Source organism: Salmo trutta, chromosome 14 (assembly GCF_901001165.1).
Source record: "Salmo trutta chromosome 14, fSalTru1.1, whole genome shotgun sequence".
Classification (NCBI taxonomy): Eukaryota; Metazoa; Chordata; class Actinopteri; order Salmoniformes; family Salmonidae; genus Salmo; species Salmo trutta.
Window position 1 is genome coordinate 62,051,718 of NC_042970.1, and position 26,838 is coordinate 62,078,555.

General features: G+C 41.7%; 1 protein-coding gene across 2 annotated transcripts in view; it reads right to left on the reverse strand.

Moving 5' to 3' along the window:
* Nucleotides 1-25,960, reverse strand: part of LOC115208545 (ERO1-like protein beta) — a 28,174-nt gene extending 2,214 nt beyond the window's left edge. The window contains exons 1-15 of one of the 2 annotated variants that reach the window (XM_029776676.1): nt 25,450-25,960; nt 22,413-22,532; nt 20,823-20,906; nt 20,390-20,431; nt 8,219-8,301; nt 7,983-8,056; nt 7,208-7,328; nt 6,040-6,086; nt 5,508-5,522; nt 5,369-5,395; nt 4,418-4,510; nt 3,739-3,985; nt 2,774-2,843; nt 2,120-2,206; nt 1,152-1,285 (exon numbers count right to left, since the gene is read on the reverse strand). In XM_029776676.1, the coding sequence (XP_029632536.1) occupies nt 1,152-1,285; nt 2,120-2,206; nt 2,774-2,843; nt 3,739-3,985; nt 4,418-4,510; nt 5,369-5,395; nt 5,508-5,522; nt 6,040-6,086; nt 7,208-7,328; nt 7,983-8,056; nt 8,219-8,301; nt 20,390-20,431; nt 20,823-20,906; nt 22,413-22,532; nt 25,450-25,620 (1,415 nt within the window). In that variant the 5' untranslated portion in view covers nt 25,621-25,960. Of the gene's footprint in view, nt 1-1,151; nt 1,286-2,119; nt 2,207-2,773; nt 2,844-3,738; nt 3,986-4,417; nt 4,511-5,368; nt 5,396-5,507; nt 5,523-6,039; nt 6,087-7,207; nt 7,329-7,982; nt 8,057-8,218; nt 8,302-20,389; nt 20,432-20,822; nt 20,907-22,412; nt 22,533-24,252; nt 24,573-25,449 lie in introns of those variants that run through there. The other variant, XM_029776677.1, reaches the window with a different exon arrangement.
* Nucleotides 25,961-26,838: the final 878 nt, after the last annotated feature.

The window sequence follows — 26,838 nt, forward strand, 5'->3', positions numbered from 1 at the left end:
AGAAAACAGAAGGGGGGAGGAGATGGGGAGAGAAATAGATTGAGAAACTATTTATGACAATGTATGCAATATTTGGCAATATTTACTAAATGTCATGCTAATAGTAATTTGAAATTGCAAGACAGAGAAAGCGCGAGAAAGAGTGTGAGAGAAAGAGAGAGATGCTAACATTACTTGAATGTACCAATTCCATAGCACATGGTTTATGATCTGATACGCAAAACGATGCCGGATTCAAAACTTCAAATTTTTAAATTCTTGCAACCAATAGAATGTAATATATATGGGGGACTGTCCATATGTAGCTTGTTTTTGGTCACAGGTCCAGTAATGGCTGAAGAATTGCAACATTTACCTGGAGCTAACAGTGCAGATAGCAATACTTAGTGATTTGAAAAGTCATAATCAATCACTAATAATAATTCAAGATACAATTTTTAGCAAAAAGTATTATATTATACTTTTAGCAAAACATTTTATCATTGATTTACAATCTGTAGAAACTATGAGAATAGAAAGGTTCAGAACTTTTGTGAAGCATCACAGCACAGTTGAAAAATATATGGCAAATAGAAATCCAATATGGATGGTGTTATGAGATAGATGGGAGGAGTTGAATGGAGCAGAAGGGTGGGACTAATAACAAGATGCAAAACATTCTGTGTCTGTAAAATGTATATAGGTTCAGAACTTTTGTGAAACAGCACAGTTAAAAATATATTGCAAATAGAAACTGGATGGACATCAGAAATACATGGGAGAGGTTGAGGGTAGAGGAAGGACAGGACTAAAAACAAACAAAATAGAACTATTGTCAAATTGATTGTGCCCGTAAAATGTATATAGGGTGTATAAGCTGGAAGTAGAAGCCTAAGTGTTGTTTTAGTTTAATCCAATTAGGGGAGGGGTGGTAGGGTTAGTGGAAAATAATATGAATCCCCCGTCATGAGGCCAACTGTGTTCATTACACACCAAAGGGAACAAAACAGACTGAAACCGAAGGACTATCTGGATTTTTTCCAGCATGAAATTATCATTTTTGTTTTCCGTTTTAAAATGTTTTCCCATTGTGTGCCCTAATGAACACCACCCAGTTTCCAAGGCAGTAGTACCAGCCATAAAGAGACAACATGTATAAAAGTGGTATCAACCTCCCAAAGCCGTTGAGCAAGGCCACTATCTCCTGCCGTGTCAGCTGGAAGCCCTTAGAGGGGCTGTGTTCCGGTAGATTCTTGATCTCCTTCTCAGAGAAAAGGATCTTCAACGCTGTGCCCAGCCCTTGGGTCTGCAATGGGGTGTCGGGGAGCAATGGGTTTATCATGTGAGAAAGCCTGAGATCTCACACACGCCAATCCATGATCCCACGTGGTTTATTGGTGATAAGGTTTCATGAGCGTATAATTATTTTAACGTTTCTCAATCCTGGTCCTGCACCCTTTGGTTCAACTAATCATCAAGTCTATGATTAGTGGAATCATGTGTCTTCTTATTAAGGCAAAAACTAAAATGTGCCCTGGGTCCCCAGGACCAGGATTGAGACACTGACAAAAGGGTTGAAACATTGTCGCCCATGAACCACATGGGAGCGTAGATTTCAATGTTCAGAGTCTCTTTTTACCTTATGAACATATTTGATATCCAGTAAATGTTCAGAAACATTGGATGTGGATACTGGTATGTCATATTCTCCAATATATCATCAGATCTAACACTGTCCCACGATATAGGGTACAATTCCATATTGCTTCTTCCTCTTGACTTTACTAAAAATTCATTGGTTTTGGTTATTGTCCTAAGGGTATTGTTACTGCTTATAAATGGTGCCCGTGTTACGTGCCGGGATCAGTTTGAAATCAGAAAAGTATCCTTTGAATTAAATCTTCATACATCAAGAACTTAAGATATATTTTCTACATTATGTATTAAACTGAAGCAAGTTGCACTGTAATTTGCAATGTAACTAAATAACCCTGATATGAAGAGAAATAAATGAAAAACTGTCTGATCACATCTACAAATAGCACTCATTGCATAACAGCTAACTACAGCACAGCACAATGGATAATGGGTAACTACCGCTAAAAATAACCATGGGTCCCCAGGTGACAAAATGGCGTACCTGTAGCTTCCCCCACAGTCGACATTTACTGCAGCCCACACAGTCCATGATCCGGGAAATGTTTTTAAAATGTAGCCGGAATTCCTCCTGGTAAAAACGGGGCGAGAGAGACGGGAATGTTTCAGGCTTTGCTTCCTGTGGGGGTATGAGCTAGGCTCAATGCGGATAAATAGCCTGCAAACACCTGCATTCATTCAGTATAATTTGAACAGATTTAGTCATAATCAGTGAGGCTGAGGAATTAAAACAAACACACACACTCACCAAGTCAGTTGTCATTAGCTTAGCTATTATGACTTCATGTTAGCCTAAATGTACAGTATGTAGGTCTACTAGGCCATATCATGAATGTGTCAAGTCAAGTTCAATGGACGAGTCAAAATCATTATACAGTGCATAAAAAAACACTGTCTGTTGAACGGCTGGCTCATTTAGTTAGCTGCTCGTGCAGTGAGCTAGCACAAAAATCTGCAAAGACACATCTGCTCTCCACAGTCCAAATTAAGTCCCACTGTACAAAGCTATGGTAGGGACCAAACCATTGAGATACGGGTCAAACCTATTCTACGATTTGCTTATGGCAAATATAAGCATGTTAGTTAGCATTGCTATGTGGTACTAATAGTGAAATGAAAGTGAGATGCGTGGACTCACCTTCAACGTTTTTGCTTCGATCTTCTGCCCAGCAAACATGGACTTCTCGTCAAAGTGCATTGGGAAAGCTCTGGGAGACGAGAATAGACGGTTATTTCAAAGACAAGACAATATCCACTCTAATTCACAGTCAAAACCGACCACTTGAACTGAAACTCATGGTCTCATTGAAGCCCTAGAGTTCAGTAGGGCGAAAGATTATTAAGACTCAATTGGTCTTGTGGCCTGGTTGGTTTAGCTGTAATGCTGCAGCCTCTGGCACATGTCTACAGTGTCGGCATAGGTTTGAATCCAGCCTACAGAAAACGTATCCACCTTCTCTCGATCTTTCTTCACTGTCACCCTCCTCTCTCACTATCGCTTCTATAAATATTTTTAAAAATAGCTTTAAAAAATATACCCTACTGTTCAAAAGTTTGGGGTCACTTAGAAATGTCCTTGTTTTGTAAAGAAAAGCAAATTTTTTTGTCCATTAAAATAACATCAAATTGATCAAATTCTCCCATGGAATAGCCTTCATTTCACAGAACAAAAATAGACTGACGAGTTTCAGAAAGTTCTTTGTTTCTGGCCATTTTGAGACTATAATCGAACCCACAAATGCTGATGCTCCAGATACTCAACTAGTCTAAAGAAGGCCAGTTTATTGCTTCTTTAAATCAGCACAACAGTTTCCAGCTGTGCTAACATAATTGCAAAAGGGTTTTCTAATGATCAATTAGCCTTTTAAAAATGATCAACTTGGATTAGCTAACACAACATGCCATTGGAACACAGGAGTGATGGTTGCTGATAATGGGCCTCTGTACGCCTATGTAGATATTCCATTAAAAATCCTGTTTCCAGCTACAATAGTCATTTACAACATTAACAATGTCTAGCTTTGCTTTCAAAAACAAGAACATTTCAAAGTGACCCCAAACTTTTGAACAGTAGTGTATGTGAAATAAATAAAAAAAACTAACTTGGTCTCGTTGAAGAACTGCAACAGTAACTCTTTGGTGGCTCGGTCCTCTTGACGGTCACCCGTGTACAGGTTGACGAAGGCTCGATCAAAGTAGGGCGCCACCTTTGAGAGGGCACGTAGCTCGATCAGGTAGAGAAAGTAGAGGTTCTTGAGGCGCCGCGTACCCTCGCCCTTGGTCTCGGCCGGGTCGAAGCGCTGGCGGAACTCCTGCACATTGGGGCCCCACAGGGACTTGCCCCAGCCCTCTGACGAGAGCAGGAGTGAGTGAATAGTGAGGGTTACATCGACGTTGGCACAACGTTATGATGACGTTAGGGTGAACAATTGGGACCACTGATTTAGAAACCTTGATGCATTGACGTTACGAAGAAGTAAACACAGTGAGTCTGTTATACAATGATAAAACAGCCTCATATGAAAGTATCCCAATACAAGAACACTTACAAAAGTAGAGTAAATATACAGAAAATGCACAATTGGTTTCACACAAACACCAATACACAACATACATTACTACAACCAGAGATAGAATCCGCCACGCAAATTGCCATGGTTCATCATCAAAATTGCCATAGAATAGAAGAAGCACCTCGAGTCTAAGAATTATAATTCTATGACCATATAACGGTGGTGACTGTTTTGACATCTATGGAGAGGAAGTGGTCCGTTTTTCCTACCGTCCAATAGGTACTCTGCACACAGGTGGATGTTTATGCTGCTGTGGAGACCAGAGATGAGCCGGTAGAACACCCTCTTCTCCAAACACAGACCTAGAAGGGAGGGAGAGAGTGTGTGTAGAGGGGTGATGGGAAGAGAGAGGGGGGAGGGAGAGGGTGAGAAAGAGAGGAGGAAAAAATAAAGCTTGAGACATGCACACACACACACACCTAGTTCAGAAAAATTCTGCCATCACTGTGTATGTGTGTGTTGTCGACTCATCACATTTGAGTGACTAGAGTCCCCTCTCTTGGTCCAGTAAGTGTGTCTGCACGTCACAGGACATTCACAACAAAGGCTCATTTCATAGTCTTCGCTATACTAGAGCCAAGGAATGGAACTGTGTTTGGTTTCTTTGTAGCCCACCCCAATAGGTTTCCACCACTACTGTCTGCCTGAGAAAAAATAACTTAATGAAGGCATACAAAGTGGGCACTTTTTTTTTGGCACCCTTTTCCCTATATTGTGCACTACTTTTGACCAGAGCCCCCAAATGTAGTGCAGCATGACATAGGGAAAATATGACATTTGGGATGCAACCTGAGAGATGTTGAAAACCCATTGTCAAGAGAAAAAGTTGAAGAGAGATAGTGTCTCGGCTGAATTAGTTTGGATGCGAGTGGCTGTTCTGAGTGGTGTGGTTAAGGGGCATTCGACGATGACACGTAACATTCAATTGATTCTGAAACGGACTAAATAACCCCATTCTAGTGGAATTCATTTAGAAGTTTCTACCTGTCCTGTGGTGTCTCATACAGGGAAATTACTGTAGGGTGTAACAGTGCTGACAGAAGATGTACCACTGCTTCATTCCAAAATAGATTGTGTGTTAGAAGTGAAAATAATGCTAATTTGAAGCGATTAAAAAAATAAATAAAATTGATGCGATAAAAATACATTTTTAAAGTTACCTTCCAGCCAGTTGTAGAAGCCTTCGCCTGCACGGATACAAGATGACAATAGGCCTTGTGTCAGTTTGCATTCATTAAAGCATATTATAAATAGCACAATTCAATATACATAGATTAACATGCATAAATTCCAACTTACCGTCATCATCTCCTCCTATAGGAATGAAAAAATACAAAAGAGGAGGACAAAGGCATGTTACACACGTACTGTGGGCTATTATTATTATTATTACTACTACTACTACACATGCACGAGGACACGCATTCACACAAACACACACAGACTTCTGGAGGGGAAAACTCTACAGTATTTACTTATAAATAACTCAAGTAACACTACAAGGCAAACATGAACAAAATCCCTGCTATAATTATTACCGTCAACAATATATTACCAGCAGGTAAGCTGATAGAGAGGACATTATCTATTACACAGAAGCTGAATATGCACACACACACACACATTTCTAGAAATGAATCTGTAAACAATATAACAACTATTATTATAACCTAATAGCGAAGCGAAAGCATGTGAATACACAGGGCAAACGTAAAACAAAAATAGCTGTCGGTTTAAGTGTATACAATACAGGCCACCCTGACAAGGACAATGGAGACAAGACAGTCCATGATGGTGAATACAGGCTGCAAGCTAGAAGAGCATCCCTTACCTCTGGGCGGAACCAGTGGGTTAAGGGGCCGGTACACTGATCTGGGCCTGCAAACCACAAACAATGGGCAATCAGACCCTATACTGGATTTATCACAAGACATACAGTCAGGTCCATGATTATTGGCACACTTGACAAAGACGAGCAAAAAATAGGAAAAAAAATACTATAAAATAAATTATACAAATACTGAGCTATACTGCATCTTCAAAGTAATTGGGAAATTATATTATTTTACACTAATACAATTGATGATTGGCACCCCTGTTTAATACTATAGCACCCTCCCCTTTTTCAAAAATTCTTTGAGATTAGAGAACACAGTAGCAGGGATCTTAGACCATTCCTCCATACAGAATCTTTCCATATCATTCTCCTGCTCTTATGGACTTGCCCTCTTCAATTCAAACGACAGGTTTTCAATGGGGTTCAAGTCTGGAGACAGATGACCATTGCAAAATGTTGATTCTGTGGCTAACCATTTCCTTGTGGATTTTGATTAGTGCGTCGGGTTATTGTCTTGCTGGAAAATCCACTTGAAGCCAAGGCAGAGGCAACCAGGTTTTTTGGCAAAAATGTCCTGGTACTTGGTAAAGTTCATGATGCCGTTGACCTTAACAAGGGCCTCAGGACCAGCAGAACCAAAACAGCCCCATAACATCAAAGATGCACCACCATATTTTACCATAGGCGTGAGGTACTTTATTGCATATGCTTCCCTTTTTTGATGCCAAACCCAGCACTGGTGTGCGTGGCCAAAGAACTCTATTTTCACATCATCTGACCATAGCTCCCCCTAGAGTTTGATAGGAACCTGTGCTATGGTCAGATGACATCAAAATAGAACTCTTTGGCCACGCACACCAGTGGTGGTTTTGGTGTTGAAAAACAGAAGCATATGCAGAAACGTACCTTGTAGCTACAGTAAAATATGGTGGTGGATCTTTGATGCACACATGCCAATAATAATGGACCTGACTGTACATCAGCCCATTGAAGAGAGGGAAGAAGCTGAAATATTTCAGCTAACTACAGATTAGGGAACATGTCCCTCGTGGTGTGTGTGAGTGGACTGTGCGCAAGTAGGCATGTGAGAGATTGAGTTAATGTGTGTGTAAAACTGCATTCAGAGGCATGTGCACAAGTTTATTTTGTGTGTGTGTCTTACTTGAAGCAGTTTTCCTCGTAAATGCTGTTCCACACTCTCCAGGCTGAGGGGCCCTTATAGCCAGTGTAGCGCTCTGGGTTTAGGAGCAGGTCCACATAGTCTGCATCTGGTGACGTCTCATCTGACAGAAGAAAGGTGTGAGAAAGATGGAGAGAACATTGGGATGGATGGATGGATAGATTAATCACTTTCACTATTGAGATACACCTTATACAATCTCTCAATGTTAAAGGGGTATTTTACCCCAATAACAACATTTGTCAGATGTTTTCACACCTCAAAAAGTGACTGTTTCCCTAAATGCACACTATTTGCAGAGCATGAGACGCTCCTACTAATTTGAATGAAACCTGGATGTAAGAAACGCGGCTTCACGAGAGGCTCGCGTTGCTGAGCGTATAATCTCAGACACCCAGAGCTAAATCGTTTCGTAATTTCATCAGATGCTTGATTATGTTCTAGAAAATATTCTAATGAGACTAGAGAAGTCTCCACCTCTCTAAACAGATACTCTCAGACAGTTACATGCGTTTGTCCATCATAGATTACTGAGCGTATAATTAAGTTCTGGTTCTATTTTCAAGATTTGTAGCGTAGCTCACGCCCGAGAACGATTGATAAAAGGGGTTCTCACACACTGGCCAAAAGTTCCCCTTCCAGTCTTAGAAGAAATACACCAACCTCGATCCCATACGAATGGAAAAAATAGGCACCGTCTAAAAAGTCTATAAGTCTCTTAAGTGGAGAATTGAAGTGGAATAAGAGTGGGCCTTACCATCTAGCTCACAGAAGTGGTCCTGTGCGTCATCGTGCCGGGCCCAGTCCTCAAAGGCCTCTTTACTATAGTTACTATAGGAGGAAAAGTAATACAGAAAACCACTCTCGGACAATGCTTTCATTCATCTGAAATAATCACCATGTTTTGCAGTGTTGGTTTAGTGATTTCTTATCAAAACAGATGCCCATGTATGCATGAGGCCTTTTAGGGAAGTAGCATGCGTGTGCTCTTACCTCAGAGTGCTGTTAATGGCCCCCAGGTCTTGGGCTTGTTCACAATCTACTATGTCTGTGTTGGCGTTGGCCACCTGGGAATACTGGCCACAAGGATAGAAAGAGAAAATAGCATTAGCATTACCTAGAAGAAATAAGATAACTTTAAAGATAAAATCTGTAGCCTAAGAAAAATGCTCCAGCTGGGTCGTTCAATTGGATTTAAATCACTTATTGATGGCACCCCTTCTGATTTGAACAAAACTTTCTATACATATTTGCCCATGGTTACTTTTTGGACCCGAATGCCAAAACAGATAGACGTGCTCAAAAGTTGAACCATTTCGCATGCTCTCACTACTGGTGTCACCCAGGGCTCGGTTCTAGGCCCCCTCCTCTTTTCTCCCCATACACCAAGTCATTCGGATCCATCATATCCTCTTATGGTCTCTTCTATCATTGCTATGCAGATAACTACTTTTCTCATTCCTCCCTTCTGACACCCAGGTGGCGACACGCATCTCTGCCTGCCTGGCAGATATCTCAGTTTGGATGTTAGCCCACCCCCTCAAGCTCAACTTCAACAAGACAGAGCTGCTCTTACTCTCAGGGAAGACCTGACCGCTCCAAGACGACTCAATCATGGTCGACAACTCCACGGTGTCCCCTTCCTAGAGTGCAAAGAACCTTGCCATTACCCTGGACAACACCCTGCCGTTCTCTGCAAACATCAAAATAGTGACTCGCTCCTGCAGGTTCATGCTCTACAACATCTGTATAGTACAACCCTTCCTCACACAGGAAGCGGCGCAAGTCCTAATCCAGGCCATCGTTCTATCCCGTCTGGACTACTGCAATTGTCTGTTGGTTGGGATCCCAACTTGTGCCATCAAACCCCTGCAACTTATCAAGAACACTGCAGCCCGTCTGGTGTTCAACCTTCAACCTTGTTCAACCTTCCCAAGTTCTCCCATATTTTACATTTACATTTTAGTCATTTAGCAGACGCTCTTATATCATCCCACTCCTCCGTAAGTCAACTTGTGCAATACGTTAGGACAAGTATTCCCAAACTGGGGTACACGCAATGCCGTCGAGGGTACGCCAAATAAAAATGTGATTCACATTTCATTAAAAAAATAATCTTCACATTTTCAAACAGTACATTTATATTTTCCAACACGGCTATACATTTGGGTGAAGTTTTTTCCCCCTCGCCTGAGTTGCCTCGTTTCACTGCCGAAAATAAAATCAAACCATCTAGTGTTCAGCGAAATAACAAGATGTCAAATACAGGTAGCCTAGTTAAAAAATGAACATCCAATCACATTAACCATTACTCTCTCATGGGAAACCTTCACTCTTGCGCAGACATTTAGAAACAAAACATGACAATTTCAAAAGAAGGCCACAGGAGTTTTTGGAGCGAGAATAAAGCCGACTTTCAAGTAGTAATATATGTATATAAGCAACAATTACCATTAATAAGAAGGGGCTAGAAGCGTCTTATATTGTGAGCTACCGAATGGCTAGGACAGGCAAGCCCCATACTATTGTGGAGGACTTCATTCTTCCTGCTGCAGCAGATATGGCTGGGACAATGTTGGGGGAAAAGGCCCAAAAAAACTATACAGACAATGACTTCATCAAACAACACTGTTTCACATCAGTGACATGGCAGGAGATGTTTTGAAACAATTACTGCTTCGCATACAAGCCAGTGAATTCCATCCGTTAAAGCTGGATGAGTCAACAGACGTGGTGGGCCTGGCACAGCTCCTGGTATATGTCCGTTACGTTTATGGGGGGGGGGGGGGGGTGAATTAAGGAAGACATCCTCTTCTGCAAACCATTGGAAACCAGAACAACATGAGAGGATATTTTTAAAGTACTGGACAGCTTTGTGACATCAAATGGACTTTGGTGGTCAAGAGGCCGGCGGAGATACAATCTTCGGCAAAATCATTCGCAAGGAGATTCCTGCAAAAATAATGACGGCATTTTGGTAAGTTGTGGGATGGTCATTCGGTCTTAGACGGATGTCCCTTCCTTTGATTGTACTGTACTGATGGCACAAAAGCCATGACAGGGAGACATAGTGGAGTGGTAACGCACGTGCAAGCAGTTGGGTAGACTGCAGAATCCACAGAGAGGCTCTTGTTGCCAAGGGAATGCCTGACAGCTTGAAAGACGTTTTGGACACTACAGTGAAAACGGTTAACTTTGTTAAAGCAAGTCCCCTGAACTCTCGTGTATTTTCTGCATTATGCAATGATGTGGGCAGCGATCATGTAACACTTTTACAACATACAGAAGTGCACTGGTTATCAAGGTATAAATTATTGACACATTTTTTTTTAAATTGAGAGACGAGCTTGAAGTTTTCTTTACTGACCATAATTTTCACTTGTCTGACCACTTGCATGATGACAAGTTTCTCACATGACTGGCCTATCTGGGTGATGTTTTTTCTCACCTGAAAGATCTGAATCTAGGATTACAGGGATTCTCCGCAACTATATTCAATGTGCGGGACAAAAATTGTGGCTATGATTAAGAAGTTGGATCTCTTCTCTGTCTGCATTAACAAGGACAACACACAGGTCTTTCCATCATTGTATGATTTTTTTGTGTGCAAATGAACTCAAGCTTACGGACAATGTCAAATGTGATATAGTGAAGCACTTGAGTGAGCTGGGTGCGCAATTACGCAGGTACTTTACCAAAACGGACGACACAAACAACTGGATTCGTTATCTCTTCCAGTCCACTTACCAATATCTGAACAAGAGAGCCTCATCGAAATTGCAACAAGAGGTTCTGTGAAAATGTAGTTCAATCAGAAGCAGCTGCCAGATTTCTGGATAGGGCTGCGCTCAGAGTTTCTTGCCTTGGCAAATCGCGCTGTTAAGACACTGATGCCCTTTGCAACCACATACCTATGAGAGTGGATTCTCGGCCCTCACTAGCATGAAAACGAAATACAGGCACAGACTGTGATTGGGAAATGATTTAAGACCGACTCTCTCCAATACAACCCAACATTGCAGAGTTATGTGCATCCTTTCAAGCACACCCTTCTCATTAACCCGTGATGAGTTATTCACAATTTTTGATGAACAAATAAGGTTTTATATGTAAGATGGCTAAATAAAGAGCAAAATGTATTATTATTATTTGTGCCCTGGTCCTATAACAGCTCTTTGTCACTTCCCATGAGGCGGGTTGTGACAAAAACGCACTCATTCTTATGTTTAATAAATGTATCATATGGTGCGTGTGTAGCAGGCTTACAATGACGGAAAAAAAAAAACATTTGAGAGTGCGCTGACCCTGGTGCTTGAAGGGTCATGTTTGAAGGGGTACGGGACTATAAAAAGTTTGGGAACCACTGCGTTAGGAGATAATTGCGTTCTTCATTTCACTTGTCACATTATTTTGTAGCTTACAGTAGTCCCCAGTCACGTGGTGTTTGTTTACAAGCACACAACAAGAGACCCTTGTGAGTCCCTCACTGCCATGCAGCATGCGCCAACTAAATGTTTGCCAACTAGATATCTTATAACTATTAAGTTAACTGTGCTAAATGGTCTGCAGTTCTGTATTTGGTTTGCTAATTTAGTAGCTAGTTAGCTATCTAGCAAAGTGGTTAGCTTCTTCCAAAATCAAGCATTTGCTTGGTAACAGCAGAGAATACCCTCCTGGATCAAGATCCTTGCTGGCTAATATTAGTTTTGTGCGTGCAACCAGGTGCACAACTTTCAATGTTTTATCATTGCAATGTTATAGAAAAAACAGCGACAGTGTGCTTTAGGACCATGCAGACGCCTCCCAGCTGTCAGGTAAGCTGTTTGGAGTGTTCAGCCGGCTGGATTTAGAACCCCCCGGACATCAAAGAGCGGGCTGAGTTGAGCATAGTTCAGTGTGTATATGTTGCTCTCTTTCACTGAGTTTTAAAACCAAGCAGACCAGAAACTGGCTACTCTTAGTTGACTGATGTAGCTGGCAAGGTAACTTCTGTTTAACTTAGCAGAAAAAACGAGTGTTTATTCGCAGTGCTAAGCTAGTATTGTAACTGACATGTACAGTAACGTTAAACATTATCTGATTCCCTCTCGACTGAGGTGAATAAGCTACGCTAGCTAGTAGTACCTACCACAGCCAGGTCAGCTCCAGCCTCTAGTTATCTGTCAGTTAGATAGTAATAATAGCCACCGCATATCGCTAACAGCTGTTTGTATGGAAAGGTTTTGTAGCCTTTGTTTTGTCCTGTTTCAGAAGTAAATTAACTTGGCTAGCTTTCGCCGGTTAAATGTACCGAGCTGGCCAAAAGTTGGCTAATGTTAGCTATTCTTTTTGCCTCAATCACACTAGACCTGAATCAAACAATGAAACCATCGGCCAAATGATTGACGTTTTTTCAGTGCAATGTGAGTTTTATTAGTCAATATGTCAGTTTCCCTAGCTAATTCCCTACTTTTCACACTGACACAGCAATAAACAGCTCTAACGTTGCAGGCTTCACTGTCATGGTGCACAGTAAAAGTTTGCGCGGGACCAATTCCTTCATCCTGCTCCCGACTCTCATCCACTACCGCAAGAACTGGTCCCAAACCCAACCGCAGTCCCGCAATGTTATTTTAGGCGTATGTGACGCAGCTCACTTGCCATGGATGTTCCCAGAAATTTTGCGCCCTAAAGGCAAATGTAAAATTAGCAAAAATAACTTAAGAAATAGGTTTTAAATTACTAGAGATTCTCACACGGCCCTTATATTGTATTACTGGGCTGTATCAGCCAATATGCTAGATGTAGTTTCAAGAAAGCAGAGTTGGAGAGACTTGCAATTTCTCTTGAGCTATTTTTATAGCCTACCTTTTAGGAGTGGGAAGATTTTCAGATGGCGAAATATGAGTGATCAATATTTAGGCCCATTTCTACGCAATGTAATCATAGGCTTATTTAGGAAGTACATTAGCTTGGAAAGATAACTGGCCCGTGTTTTTCCGCCCATGCATAGGCTATCGGCTCCTCTATTTAATTGAGACCACATGCATACCTGATCGCGCAGGTATGGCTAATGAACAGGAATCAGCAAGAATGATGACAGCGACACTTGCTACGTTTTGCATAGGCCTATATGATATAGCCTATCTTTAGGAGGACGATTTGCAGGCAGAGACAAATAAATGGGTAATCAATACATATTGAAAATGAAAAGGCGCCATGCTCGCTCACCATAGTAGCCTAACCTATGTGCGCGTTGAGCCTTTTATTTTTCAATGAGGATTATATTTTTTGATTGCACTTCGACTCACGTTGGTTGAGAGCCCTCCACTTCTTAACATTATCAATATTTATTTACAGGCCCTGTAGTAATGGATACAGATGAGTTTGAATGGCCAGTCATGGTCATATCATCTCAGACATAAATTACTGCAGTTTAAGGCCATCCACAGAATGGATCCACAGAACTATATGCCAGTGAAACTGATTTACATGCACTCAGAAATGTCATTCCCCTGCTGGAGGTGTAAAACACAAAAGGGGACATATTTGCATATGTTATGGTCTTGTGAAGGCTGGCTGAATTCTGGCAAAGGGTATGCTCTTATCTCAGCATGTCCACAGATTCTCCCTTCTCCATGTTTTTGTTTGTTTGGAAATGTTGATTCTGGAGACTTAAGAATGCATTGCCATTAATTGGAAGGTTGCTTATCCTCCCACAATGGCAAGTTACAGTGCATTCGGAAAGTATTCAGACCTTGACTTTTTCCACTTTGTTACATTACAGCCTTATTCTAAAATCAAATATTAAAAAAAAATCTCAATCTACACACAATACCCCATAACAACAAAGCGAAAAAGTATAAAAAAAAAATGTTTGCTCATATATATAAAAAAATACCTTATTTGCATAAATAAGTATTCAGACCCTTTGCTATGAGACTCAAAATTGAGATCAGGTGCATACTGTTTCCATTTATCATCCTTGAGATGTTTCTACAACTTCATTGGAGTTCACCTGTGGTAAATTCAATTGATTGGACATGATTTGGAAAGGCACTCCACCAATTTTGCAGCACTCCACCAATCAGGCCTTTATGGTAGAGTGGCCAGATAGAAGCCACTCCTCAGTTAAAAGGCACATGAGAGCCCGCTTGGAGTTTGCCAAAAGGCACCTAAAGGACTCTCAGACCATGAGAAAGAAGATTCTCTGGTCTAATGAAACCAAGATTGAACTCTTTGGCCTGAAAGCCAAGCATCATGTCTGGAGGAAACCTGGCACCATCCCTAGGGTGAACAATGGTAGTGGCAGCATCATGCTGTGGGGATGTTTTTGAGCAGCAGGTACTGGGAGACTAGTCAGGATAGAGGGAAAGATGAACGAAGCAAAACACAGAGATCCTTGATGAAAACCTGCTCCAGAGTGCTCAGGACCTCAGACTGGGACGAATGTTCACCTTCCAACAGGACAACCACCTTAAGCACGCAGCCAAGACAATGCAGGAGTGGCTTCGGGACAAGTTTCTAAATGTCATCGAGTGGCCCAGCCAGAGCCCGGACTTGTAAGCGATCTAACATCTCTGGAGAGACCTGAAAATAGCTGTGCAGCGACACCTTCCATCCAACCTGACAGAGCTTGAGAAGATCTGCAGAGAAAAATGGGAGAAACTCCCCAAATACAGGTGTGCCAAGCTTGTAACGTCATATCCAAGAAGACTCGAGGCTGTAATTGAGATCCTTCATTAAATAGTACCCGCAAACACCAGATAAATGGGCCTCTGTACACCTATGTAGATATTCCATTAAAAATCTGCCATTTCCAGCTACAATAGTAATTTACAACATTAACAATGTCTACACTGGATTTCTGATCAATTTGATGTTATTTAATGGACAAAAAAAAATGTGTTTCTTTCAAAAACAAGGACATTTCTAAGTGACCCAAAACTTTTGAACGGTAATGTAAGTATGTGCAAAGGGCATCAGTGTCTTAACAGCAATATTTGCTAAGGGAGGATACTCTGAGCGCAGCCCGATCCAGAAATCTGGCAGTGGCTTCTGATTAAATTCAATTTCCACAGAACCGCTTGTTGCAATTTCGATGAGGCTCTCTTGTTCAGATATCGATAAGTGGACTGGAGGCAGGGCATGAAAGGGTTAACAAATCCAGGTCTTTGTGTCATCTGTTTCAGGAAAGTAACGGCGTAATTGTGCACCCAACTCAGGTGCGTCGCTGTATCACATTTGCACACAAAAAAATCATACAATGATGGAAAGACCTGTGTGTTGTCCTTGTTAATGCAGACAGAGAAGAGCTCCAACTTCTTAATCATAGCCTCAATTTTTGTCCCGAACATTGAATATAGTTGCGGAGAGTCCCTGTAATCCTAGATTCAGATCATTGAGGCGAGAAAAGCATCACCCAGATAGGCCAGTCGTGTGAGAAACTCGTCATCATGCAAGCGGTCAGACAAGTGAAAATGACAGTCAGTAAAGAAAACTTTAAGCTCGTCTCTCAATTTAAAAAAACGTGTCAATACTTTGCCCCTTGATAACCAGTGCACTTCTGTATGTTGTAAAAGCGTTACATGGTTGCTGCCCATATCATTGCATAGTGCAGAAAATACACGAGAGTTCAGGGGCCTTGCTTTAACAAAGTTAACCATTTTCACTGTAGTGTCCAAAACGTCTTTCAAGCTGTCAGGCATTCCCTTGGAAGCAAGAGCCTCTCGGTGGATGCTGCAGTCTACCCAAGTGGCATCGGGAGCAACTGCTTGCATGCGCATTACCACACCACTATGTCTCCCTGTCATGACTTTTGCGCCATCAGTACAGACACCAACATGAGCAGCAGCTACGTTTGGCTACATACGTCCGTATGTGGAATTCCCCTGAGAGTAACGTGAATGTATGTAAATGATTTGACTAGGCTACCTGTATTTGACATTGTGTTGTTATTTCGCTGAACACTAGATGGATAAAAAAAATTGGCAGTGAAACGAGGCTACTCAGGCGAGAAGAAAACCTGTGAACATGGACTGTGAACATTTTTTGGTTTGTTTGTTTTGAAATGTGAATCACATTTTTATTTGGCGTACCCCAGTTTGAGAATACCTGTCTTACAGTACGACTAAAGGAGTCTGTATTGAAAACATGCCCACGTCAAGGGAGATACCCATTTAGGCAATCCCTTGTTGCTGGGCTGCACAGTCCTGGCCCTGGGGGTGTGCCGTCCTGTGGGTTGTCACTCTGATCTTGGCCTAACACAACCGAAACAAATCCTTTATTGTTTCACTAAGACCCTAAAGCTGAGTGGGGTGGGTTGGCTGGGTTTGGGGACTGCAGGATGTTGGACCCCTAGGGACAAGACGGGGCGACCTAGCTGTATTGTGTGCAAGTAAAAAGAGCTCTACAGTACTATTAGTCCTATGAGATTAATTATATAGAAGATATGCGGTTTCTGTGTGTAAATGTATATTTAAGGTGTATGTGGGTTTTTTTGTTTTGTGTTTCCAAAACTTTCCCTTGGGAATTAAGAAAATTAAAAGGTGTGAACTAGGAAGGATATTGTGTTGAGAGTTGAGTTGACTAGACTGGTGGGGGTCAGGCATGCAGGTGGCTCGGGCTGGTTGGTCTTTCTGGCTGAAATTTGATATAGAGGACTTCTTAATGAAGACAATTCAAAAGTCTTTTTTAAAGAGTTTGTTAGGTGCAACACACTATTTATTATTGAATTACCTTCAATCTAGCTCAGTCTTATTAATGACTTAAATTTAACAATGATCTCTTACCTAGCTTCATGACTGGGCATTTTTGCTTACTTTTTTTTAAAAATGGAGATGGCACATTGAATTGTGTAAAAATGCAGGCAATTAGCTTTAGATGCCCCAAACAAATTCACCAGGTTATGTCCCCCCCCCCACTTCTAAAACTAAAGTGGTGACCCTGCATGCAACAAACTGTGAGTAGCGTTTTTGAGTTACTTGTAAAGTTTAGGTAAGAAACTGTACAAAATGTGATCATTCTTTATGAGGATCTCTTAGTACTTGTTAGCATACTGGTAAGTGACGTTTTTTTAAATATATAAATACCTGCAGTCAACTTGTCCACTTGGTAATAGATAAGCCAGATTGCGTTCATCATTTCGGCTGTTAAAACATTTTTCATTATGAAGCTTACCGGTACTAGTTCCCCAAAAACAGCGGTTTGAGCCAATCGTGTTTGTTTACGAAGAAGCACAACGAGCAACATGGGTGAGTCACTCCTGCAGCACAACTTAAGTGAGGTGATCAAGTTACACTTGTATGAAATTCACTACTGTTTGCCAGCTATATATCCTATAACTATTAAGTTAACTATACATAAATTCTCTCCAGCTGGGTTTTTACTAACTTGTTAATTTTGATAACTTGCTAATGTTAGCTTGCAAGATCAAGCTTCTTGGAGCAGCAGAGACCATCCCCTCCTGTATTAAGTTCCCTGCTGCCTAATATTTGTTTTGTGCGTGCTACAAACTGTGTTTTGCGATACTTGCATAACTTTATGAGCTGGGTTGTCTGTCCTAGTAGTAAATGTTTGCATGCGCTCATTAGCATTTACCTAGCATCCGCTATGAGTATTCCTTAGTACTTGTTAGCATTTTGTTAGCAATTTTGGTAAGTGATGTTTTAGGAGCTTTTTTAACGTTATAATTATAATAGCGCCCCTTGTGTGCACTACCGGTAATACAGTATATCCCGGATGGCACAAGCACGGTGTGAAGGTATGGAAATCTGGATACTGCTCAACCCTAGGACATATCCCTGCAATTTAGCTGGTGCATCATTTAAATATTAATTGAATTGAAATGATTACTTCCAATTACTACCACAAAGATGGCCACTAGTCCACCCACCATCAAACGTCAATTGAAATGGGAATGTCTACTCTATTATCTCTATTTCAATAGGTTTCCTATGGAAGATTGGCAGTATAATTTAAAACAAAAGATATTATTATTTCAAAGCTGATGTGTGGACCTCCAACCATCCTTGTGCTACCATTTATTTCAAAGTTGACATTTCAAATTGTATTGCCATTTAAGATCATGTATCACCCAAAACACGACACCCAACCTGTATTCAAGACCATGCTGATGCTGCCACAACACAAACACCTCAGATGATGTAAAATCGAGTCTAAAATACAACATATAGGTAAAACAAAATGTATGTCATTGCCACAAAATTGTACAATAGTTTGACAACCCTGTCTATAATTTCAAAACTTATATCAAACTCAACCTTCTATCTTTTCCAGTGAAGAAGACATGGATGTCTCATGGTAGGGAGGGGTACGGGTCATCTTTGAGCACCTCTATCTCCTAAATGTTTTGGTATTTAAGCCCAAAAAGCTACTTTCTGACCACTTCTACCATAAATATGTATTAATAAACGTTTTGTTAAAATCAAAAGGGGTGCAGTCAAAAGGTGATTGAAATCAAATGGAACGACTCATCTTTGTTATCAATTAGGCTAGGCTAAATCCGTCATATAGGGCTCCCTACTCTGCATACTTCAACTTGAGTTCTTCACACACTGTCTGCAATAGGACGAAACTTTTTAAATAGAAGGTCAGTCAAGAAAAGAAAAGTGCCTGAGGGGCTAAACAAACTGGTTAAGCTAATGCCACTAGCAACGAAGCATTAAAAGCTAAATAAACAACTCTAATGTGCACAGTCAGCTAATGTTTCGTCACGACCTCACACACAAGCACCTGCTGTGCTTTTTCCTGCGGCATGGCCACGTCGCCAGCCACATAGCGTCTCTAGCCAACGCTGCCTAGAATATGCTAGACAGTTTTCCCTCTGTACCTCCAGCTGTGGGAGAGCACCACCACAGCTCTAACTGCGAATTTAAAATCAGCCTTTTGCCTCACACGTCTCCAGTAGCACACTTAGCGCTAAACCCCTAGCACTGGGGGTGATGTGGCAAAAATCCTCATACAACAGACCACACAATAAGGGACCAGAGACCTCGGGAGGTCAAGCCAGATGTGGCTAATAAACTACTGGAAAGTTTTGAAGAGCTGTCTGGCTTAACGCTGTTGGTCGAAAATCTTTGAGATGGGGTTGATTTCATTAAAGGTGAAAAACAATAAACCTTGCCCTGTACATTATGTAGCCTATAGCCATGTAACTACCCCTGTCATGTATATAGCCCCTGCTGGAGTGGAAAGTGTGAAAAAGCCATGGGACTAAATACACCAAATTAGGAGCCCATTGAAAAGCTCAACCAATGTGTCCAAACATCAACTTTTCCCACTAACTAAAGATACAGCAGGATTTGACCTTGACTGGCAATCAGTCCAGATGTCCAACAAACACTGGTGGGTCATTGCAAGACAAACAGAAGGCACTACGCCAGGGTCGTGTTCATTAGGGCACATAAAAAAACACTTTGCAGAAGAGAACAAAAACAAGCATTTGTAATTGGACAAAATCAGATAGTACCTACCGGTTTCACTCCTTTTCGTGCCTACTGAACACGACCCAAGCGTTCGCCAACAAACATGTCCCTCGCTTACCCCTACCACAGGAGATAGCCAGGAGGACAGAAAGTAATGAGCGATTTCAGTGGCCACTAAGTATGTAATCAGCAGCCAAGACAGACAGAGAGAATGTGTCCCAAATAACAACCTATTCCCAAAGGCCCAAAGGGTTCTGGTCAAAAGTAGAGTACTATATAAGGAATAGAGTGCCATTTTGGACGTAACCTAGTCAGAAAGTGCTGGAACAAGCACACACACTATTTACCTGGCCACACTGTGACAAGGCAAACAAACGCTTGCTTCTCTTTCCTATTTCTGTCTGCTCTCTAGAGGTAGCCTAGCCTACATGTACATAACACTCCAGATACCCTCAGTTAAATCCGATATAAAATAGAACATGTTTTAGAACATATCCAACTATTATACATCCTTCCAACCATCAATTTACACAGTATTCTGTTTAACTTACTCCTTTGCCCTAATTATTTTAGAACACAGTAAGCACACTCCTGTTTCTTTGCCATATTGCATGAAAATCGAGAGTGCATATGGCATATTCTCTTTCCTTTCATTTTAACATGTTTGTAGAGTGTGTTTGTATTCATTACAGTTGAATGACTGAGTGAACGTTGTCTGTCTGGGGAGTGACCGCCTTACCCTATTGTAGTTTCCAGACTTAATTCCCACTGGAATCTTGCTCTGTAAACAAACACACACAAAGAAAACCGATGGGACAGGTGAACATCACTGTCAACGCAGAACGCAGGTCACAGAGGCTAGCTATAACTAACAGAAAACAAAGATTACAATACAAAGATTCGGGAAACAGTATATTAACAATTGTAAATTAACCCACTAGGGGTTAGGGGCCCTTGCCCTGGTCTCTTCTTGTAGGCCTAGAACTAAAATAATTAGAGTGATTAGTAATATACTAATAATAGCTCCACCTTGTTGTAGCCTACGTGGAATTTTCACCACATTGCCAATACTTATTTAACCATTTCAGACCTACAGGAGGTGCCTGTGGGTAATGAATACTAGAAGTCGATTTGGGGACCAACGTAGATAATTGTGGGTCGGTTGAACTGACCTCTGGGCAGGGCTCCACTTGGCAGTCCTTGATGGAGCAGTGGCCATCGTCAGCCCAGAAGGGACAGGGCCTATTCAGGTTGACCTGTGGAGAGGAAAAGAGAAGAGTTGGGATGGCATGGCATATGCTATGAAAGTGACTGCGTCACACAGAGATGTGATGTGTTGGAGACAGGCAAGACAGAACAGCTAGGCTAAATTCACTGTCTTCCCAATTTAGACATATGTATGAGCATAAGTGTCTCAAATAATGATGTTAACAAATGACTCAGATTCTCTTTCCGTTGACGCGTGCCAGAGACGAGCTCCGTCGTAAACGCCACAGGGAATAGTCGCTGCTGGTGACCTTTTTCCATTCGTGCTCGTCATTGGACACGTCAACCTCATACGAAGGCGACAGTATGAGGAGAATACTTCATAATTATAAAAAAGGTGACACCGTCTGTGGGTTCAGAAGTGTCGCTCAGTCAATGGGATGGTGACTACTAGAGCAGCAGATTACTAACCAGCGGTAGTGGTAGACAGAAACTTAACCGGATTATCGCACTAGGGGCCAGATGAGTATTCTGAAAATATTAATGATGTTCCTATGAGTCCATTCTTCCTTTTCAGAGTTCATGATGGGATGTTCACAGTGGGAAAAGGGCCTTTAGAATGAGGTGGCTTGGTGTGTATGAATGGTGTATGAACGCAACCGCTGGACTCACACTGAGTGATTGTTCTTTTACTGCCTTTGTGAAAAGATTAAGTGACTCAATGGGCCTCAATGTTTCTTATGGATGCTAGGTGTTGGGAAAGCATTCGAGCAGTTATACAAATGTAACAGCACTCTGTCCCCTGTTATCAGAGAGAATGATATCATATTTGCATCAGGTTCTACATATGAGCAACTCGTAAGACTGTCTAGAGAAGCAAAAGAGGATGATTGGGAAAGAGGGATGACAAGGTTTGTCAGCACTGGACTGGACCTACTGTATTTCCCTTTAAGATTCAGTTACATCCACACGGTGGTGTCATCCTTAGGCATTCTTTCTAATACCTAGGTTTCAGTATGAGGAGCATCTAATTTTCACACTTACTATACCTGACAAGTATCCCATACCATAATTAGAACGTACGGTCAATTAGTTTTTGCTCTAACAAGTGCCCAAGCAAGTTTTTCCTGGTCAGGGTGTATTCATTAGAGCACACTGTTTTGCAACGGAAAATGTTTTGCAACAAAAACAAGCCTTTCTTATAGAAGGGTTGGCTTAAGACGTCGCAAAAACGATGCGCAAGCATCAATGAGGCAGAAGGCCGTGTGGGGTTATGATTCTGAACAGTCAGATAGCTAGCAACAATAACAAGAAGCTGCCATGTTGGGAATCGTAGGAGGCTCGTTGCGATGTTGTTTTGACTCATGTCATGCCTATGCTAATATGGCTAAAATTAGCCATATTAGCATCGATGCTCTCAAGACAGTCGTGAAGAGGGCACATGGCGGATGTGTCGTTACCTACCCTTACCACCTGGGGGCGGCCCGTCAGGAGGTCCAGGATCAAGATGCAGAGGGGGGTGTTTAGTCCCCTCTGCAAGTCTATTTAGTACTTACCCTGTAGTACCTGAAGTAGTCTCTCTCGGTCAGCTTCTGAATGCGGGGGTAGATCTTGAAGTTGTTGAAGACATCGATGCTCTCAATGTCACAGAAGCAGTCATCCAAGACGCCTGTCAACTGAGGGAAACACGGAGAACGCCTTAAGAATTAAGGTACACCAGTGTTCATTTTAGTACACCATAACTGACTAAATAGACCCAGGAAAAACAATAACTAAACAAAAAAGATTGTTCATTTCAGTTGACTAAAACGAGACAGGACTAAATTATCTCTGTAGATAAAATCAGACTACTAAGTGGACTGGACAAGCGTTTTTGGAGAGATTGAGAGCTTTTCAGTAATAAGCACAATTAATACTAACAGTACAGATGTGCAGCACAGCTCTGTTAAGCAGTGCGAAGAACCCGCCACACACAGCCTAGCCTACATCAGCTGGTGAGCTGCAGGGGAAAAAGTGATGTGGGCAGGTTAGGCAGACAGGCTCCGCTCAAGCGCCACCGCCGATTATACACGTCGCACAGGTGACTCTTTTGTTTCCCTGTAGCTAACCAGTCACCACCAGACACCCTTTGCCTGGTTAAGAAACACATGCTGCTTTACGAAATTAAAAACAATAGCAGCATTAAGTTTAATAGTAAAACAAGTCTAGCTTGTTTCTAGCCATTACCGCTCAAATGAAATGATCCATATTAGCCACGCTATTATGTTCAATCGTGCATTGGCGGGCCGCATTTTACATTCATAAAGCATATCATGGGCTGTTTTAAAACTAGGCTACTTGCAGACCGAACCGTTAACTATTTGTTTAGGCTACACTTTGTTGGGGTGAAATTGCACAAAATAAAAGAATGCAGTGCGTTATGGGATAACACTCCGCTCTGAAGCAGAGTTGGCTCGTCAAAGTGGCTATCGGAGGGTCTAATTAGGCCCTAAACCCTCCATAATATTCCCTCCTTCAGCTTTGGGACACTTTGGTGCAAATGGAGAGCTGTGGGGCGGGGGGAAGTGGGTGATATGGGATTCAGCCAAGGGGGGGGCAGAGATAGAGAGGGACAGAACGAGGGCAAAAGCTTGCCTGCAAATCTTAACTTCCTCTTACATTTAGCCTACTTTAAAACTGCCACATACTCTCAAACACCACAAAACACTTAAGCAGCATGACGTTTGTCCCAGCTGCCGGTTGAGGTTGTTGACCAAAATTTGGTTACCAAAACATTTACCATTCTCCCTCCACCTTTTCATACATTTGATACCTGCGGACAATCGGCTTTATTCTCCCACGCATAATGAAATAGACAGCTGCTTTGTGAAAGAAAGACTGCGTTGGTCTGGTCCAGAAGACACCTAAGTCTTCCCACTCCCTCTCTCTCATCATAAAGTATTCAGGTCTAGACTCAATCAATGCAAATGGTGTTATAGAAAATATTTGTTAATCTCATTTCAGGAGTATATTCTAACTACAGTCGTATGAAAGGTATGTGGGTCACTGTCACCAAAGCAGAGACATATGCTATTTTATAAGAACAAGTTGCGCAAGACTGCATGTTGCAAGAATTCTTTAAAATTAAGTTCTCTTAGCACAGTGTAGACTATTCAGTCACTTTCACATCAGTGGTCGTGTGTCATGATGAGGAGAAAACCGAGTAGCCCATCTGACCAGCTGTTACTGACAACTAGTTTCACCAACTGGCTACTATACAAAAACAGCAGAAAGTCGTTTCTCTTTCAGTTTATTCTATGTCATTGTGACAATATGTCAGAGATGTAACTAACAGTTGTACATTGACACAAGCATCATCATATAGCCCACAGCTGGAAACATAACCATATATCTGACCTCTGAGTGTAGCTGTCCAGAGAACGTGATGGGAAGCAGTGAAGCCATCCATAAGTAACAAAGTCCTCTGAGCATGCCGGTCAGTTCAAAACCATTGAGCAGTTTCCCTGGTTGTTGTTTATTAAAAATATAGTTTAATTTGCCTATTTCTCTGAGGATCTGCTATCTTTAACAGTAGTTTTAAATTACAAAACTAAGACCAGCCTTATGGACTGCTGTATCCTACTTCAACAGACAGGTGAGAGTTTGCCAGAGTTGATGGGAAGACTCTGACCTAACCTGGGGATGAGCTGTCATTTCAGGCCACTTATTTTCCTCGTGCATAATTCTCCTGCCCAGGCCTCGCCTCCAAACAAAATATGTCTGCAGCAGCTGTCAAACTTAGTCCCGCCTCTATACCTGACATTTGTAGTCTTCACTTCGATTCAAGGACATTTAAAACAAGTATTACTCACGGAAGAGAAGACTACATGTCCCACTAACTCATTGGAAGGAAACTTTAGTATGGCCAATCAGACGACACCACGTCTCGGTCTTCTCATATTACTCATGTGAGTGCAATTTGTTAGAAATAATAAAGGCACGTGCCATAGTATAAATAAAATGGATTGCAGTATGTGGGTCAAGTCAGCCGTCGATCACATACACAACCAGTCATCTCAGCAGCTAACTTATTTCAAAAGTTGGCATGAATGACAAACATCAAGAAAACATACATAGCACGACATAGGCATACAAACACGTGTGAGAATGGAAGTGGCAGATTTGGTGAATTATAATCAGATATTCGCATGATAAGGGAAAGTTCGACTATGACAGTGGTAACGTTATTGAGTTGAGATGCGCACAAGCACGAGATATTGGTTGTGTCAAATTACATTGTACAGCAATTACAAACAACTGTTGAATTCAGGAAATAGCTGGCTAAGAGTATCTTTATCCACCCATTTTAACAATACGTTTTTACAAGTCAGTGTGTTTCGATGTGCAAGGCAAAATAAACCATATGAGTAGGGTTAGATGTTATGCCCGGTTGTCCATAAAGTTGGATAAGGCAATGTTAGGGCGCCAGCAAGCTATCTCCGTATGATGACGTCAAATTAACGTGACAGTAGAAAATGCTAGAAGACTGTTCCTCCAACGCAGTCATTTAGCCTTCCTAAACGGACATTGATATTGCAAGTTGAATGTACTTACGTGACAAAAACAGCTTTGGTCTTGACTGTCAGGAGCATCTTCTTTGGAAGAATATTGGTTGTTGTACGTTTTGACTCTGTTGTGAAACCAACCCAGAACAAAGACAAAGTCCCCAAATAACAACCACAACAAAACCAGAAGTCCTGCGGATTGTATCGTATTTTTTACCATCACTGATGCAAATGCAACGCGCCACGAAAGACAAAAACAAAGAACAGTTTTGAAATGTAGATGGATAGTTGGCAGGCTAGCTAATGATGATGTGCTACTAGCTAACGTCGTTAGGTAGTGCGCACTAGCAACAACAAACAGCGGAGAAAAGCTTCTTCCCTTGTCGTAATGATAAATGAAAGTCTCCAACCAAAGCTGACAGCTGTACGACTGTTTCTTCAGAAGTAACTTGTGATAATGTCTAGTATCACCAGTAGTCGTTGTAAATAATATTTACAAATCCGAACATCCTAAGTTTTGCCATCTAAAAAAACAGTTGTCGACCCGAGACGATTGAAAAAAAAAATCAGCTACGGAAAGCAAAGGGGTACAGGTGGACGTACAGTAAAAATGAATAAAATGTTACTGCGTGTTTTACATCCTGTGTGTATGCGTGTGAAACGCATTCATGTGACTTGTTATAATAGCCTAATGAAAATACACTAATTTGTGGCAGTGTAGTTTCTGCAGCACTAGCTGATGTATTTTTTTTCATATCTAGTCTCCAGTTAGGTTTTCCTTAGGCCCTAAGGTTTAAAACATTGTCAGTGATGATTTGCACTGAGTTGGAAGATGCTGGCCAAAGAGACAATATCGAGATCTCTGCATCAGACCCTCTTGGGGAAAGGCTGATTGGCTGCAAGGCTGTTTGGTGAAAGGAGGAAGATGCTGATCCCTCCTCAGAGAATGGAGACTCTTCCTGGTCCTTTGCCAATTTTCCGAGGTGTGAGTAGGAGGTCCTCACTCTGAAGGAGGAAGGAGTTCCTGTAGAGCGGCCTACCTACAGCACTATGGGGAGGAAGGACTCCAGCAGAAGTCAGTCCAGAACACTGCTTAAAGTGGCTGAAGTGGGGGACCATGATGATGCCGATGACAAGGAAATTGAGGCTTTCTCTACTGCAATGCCAAAGTTCTCTGCCTGGAAGAGGTTCCCCAACTACCTGAGGAAGAAGACAAGATCTTCCTCAGAGCAGACCCCCAGGGTGGAGAACCTGGACCAGGACAGGCTGCTGGATGTCCTATTGGCAGTTGTTTGAACCGTTCTGCAAGAGAAAATAAAATGGCATTCTATTTTGCCTTGCACATAATAATACAAATAAAGTGTCCTTTCCCACCTGGACAAAAGGAATGCCTACGTGAGAATGCTATTCATTGACTACAGCTCAGCGTTCAACACTA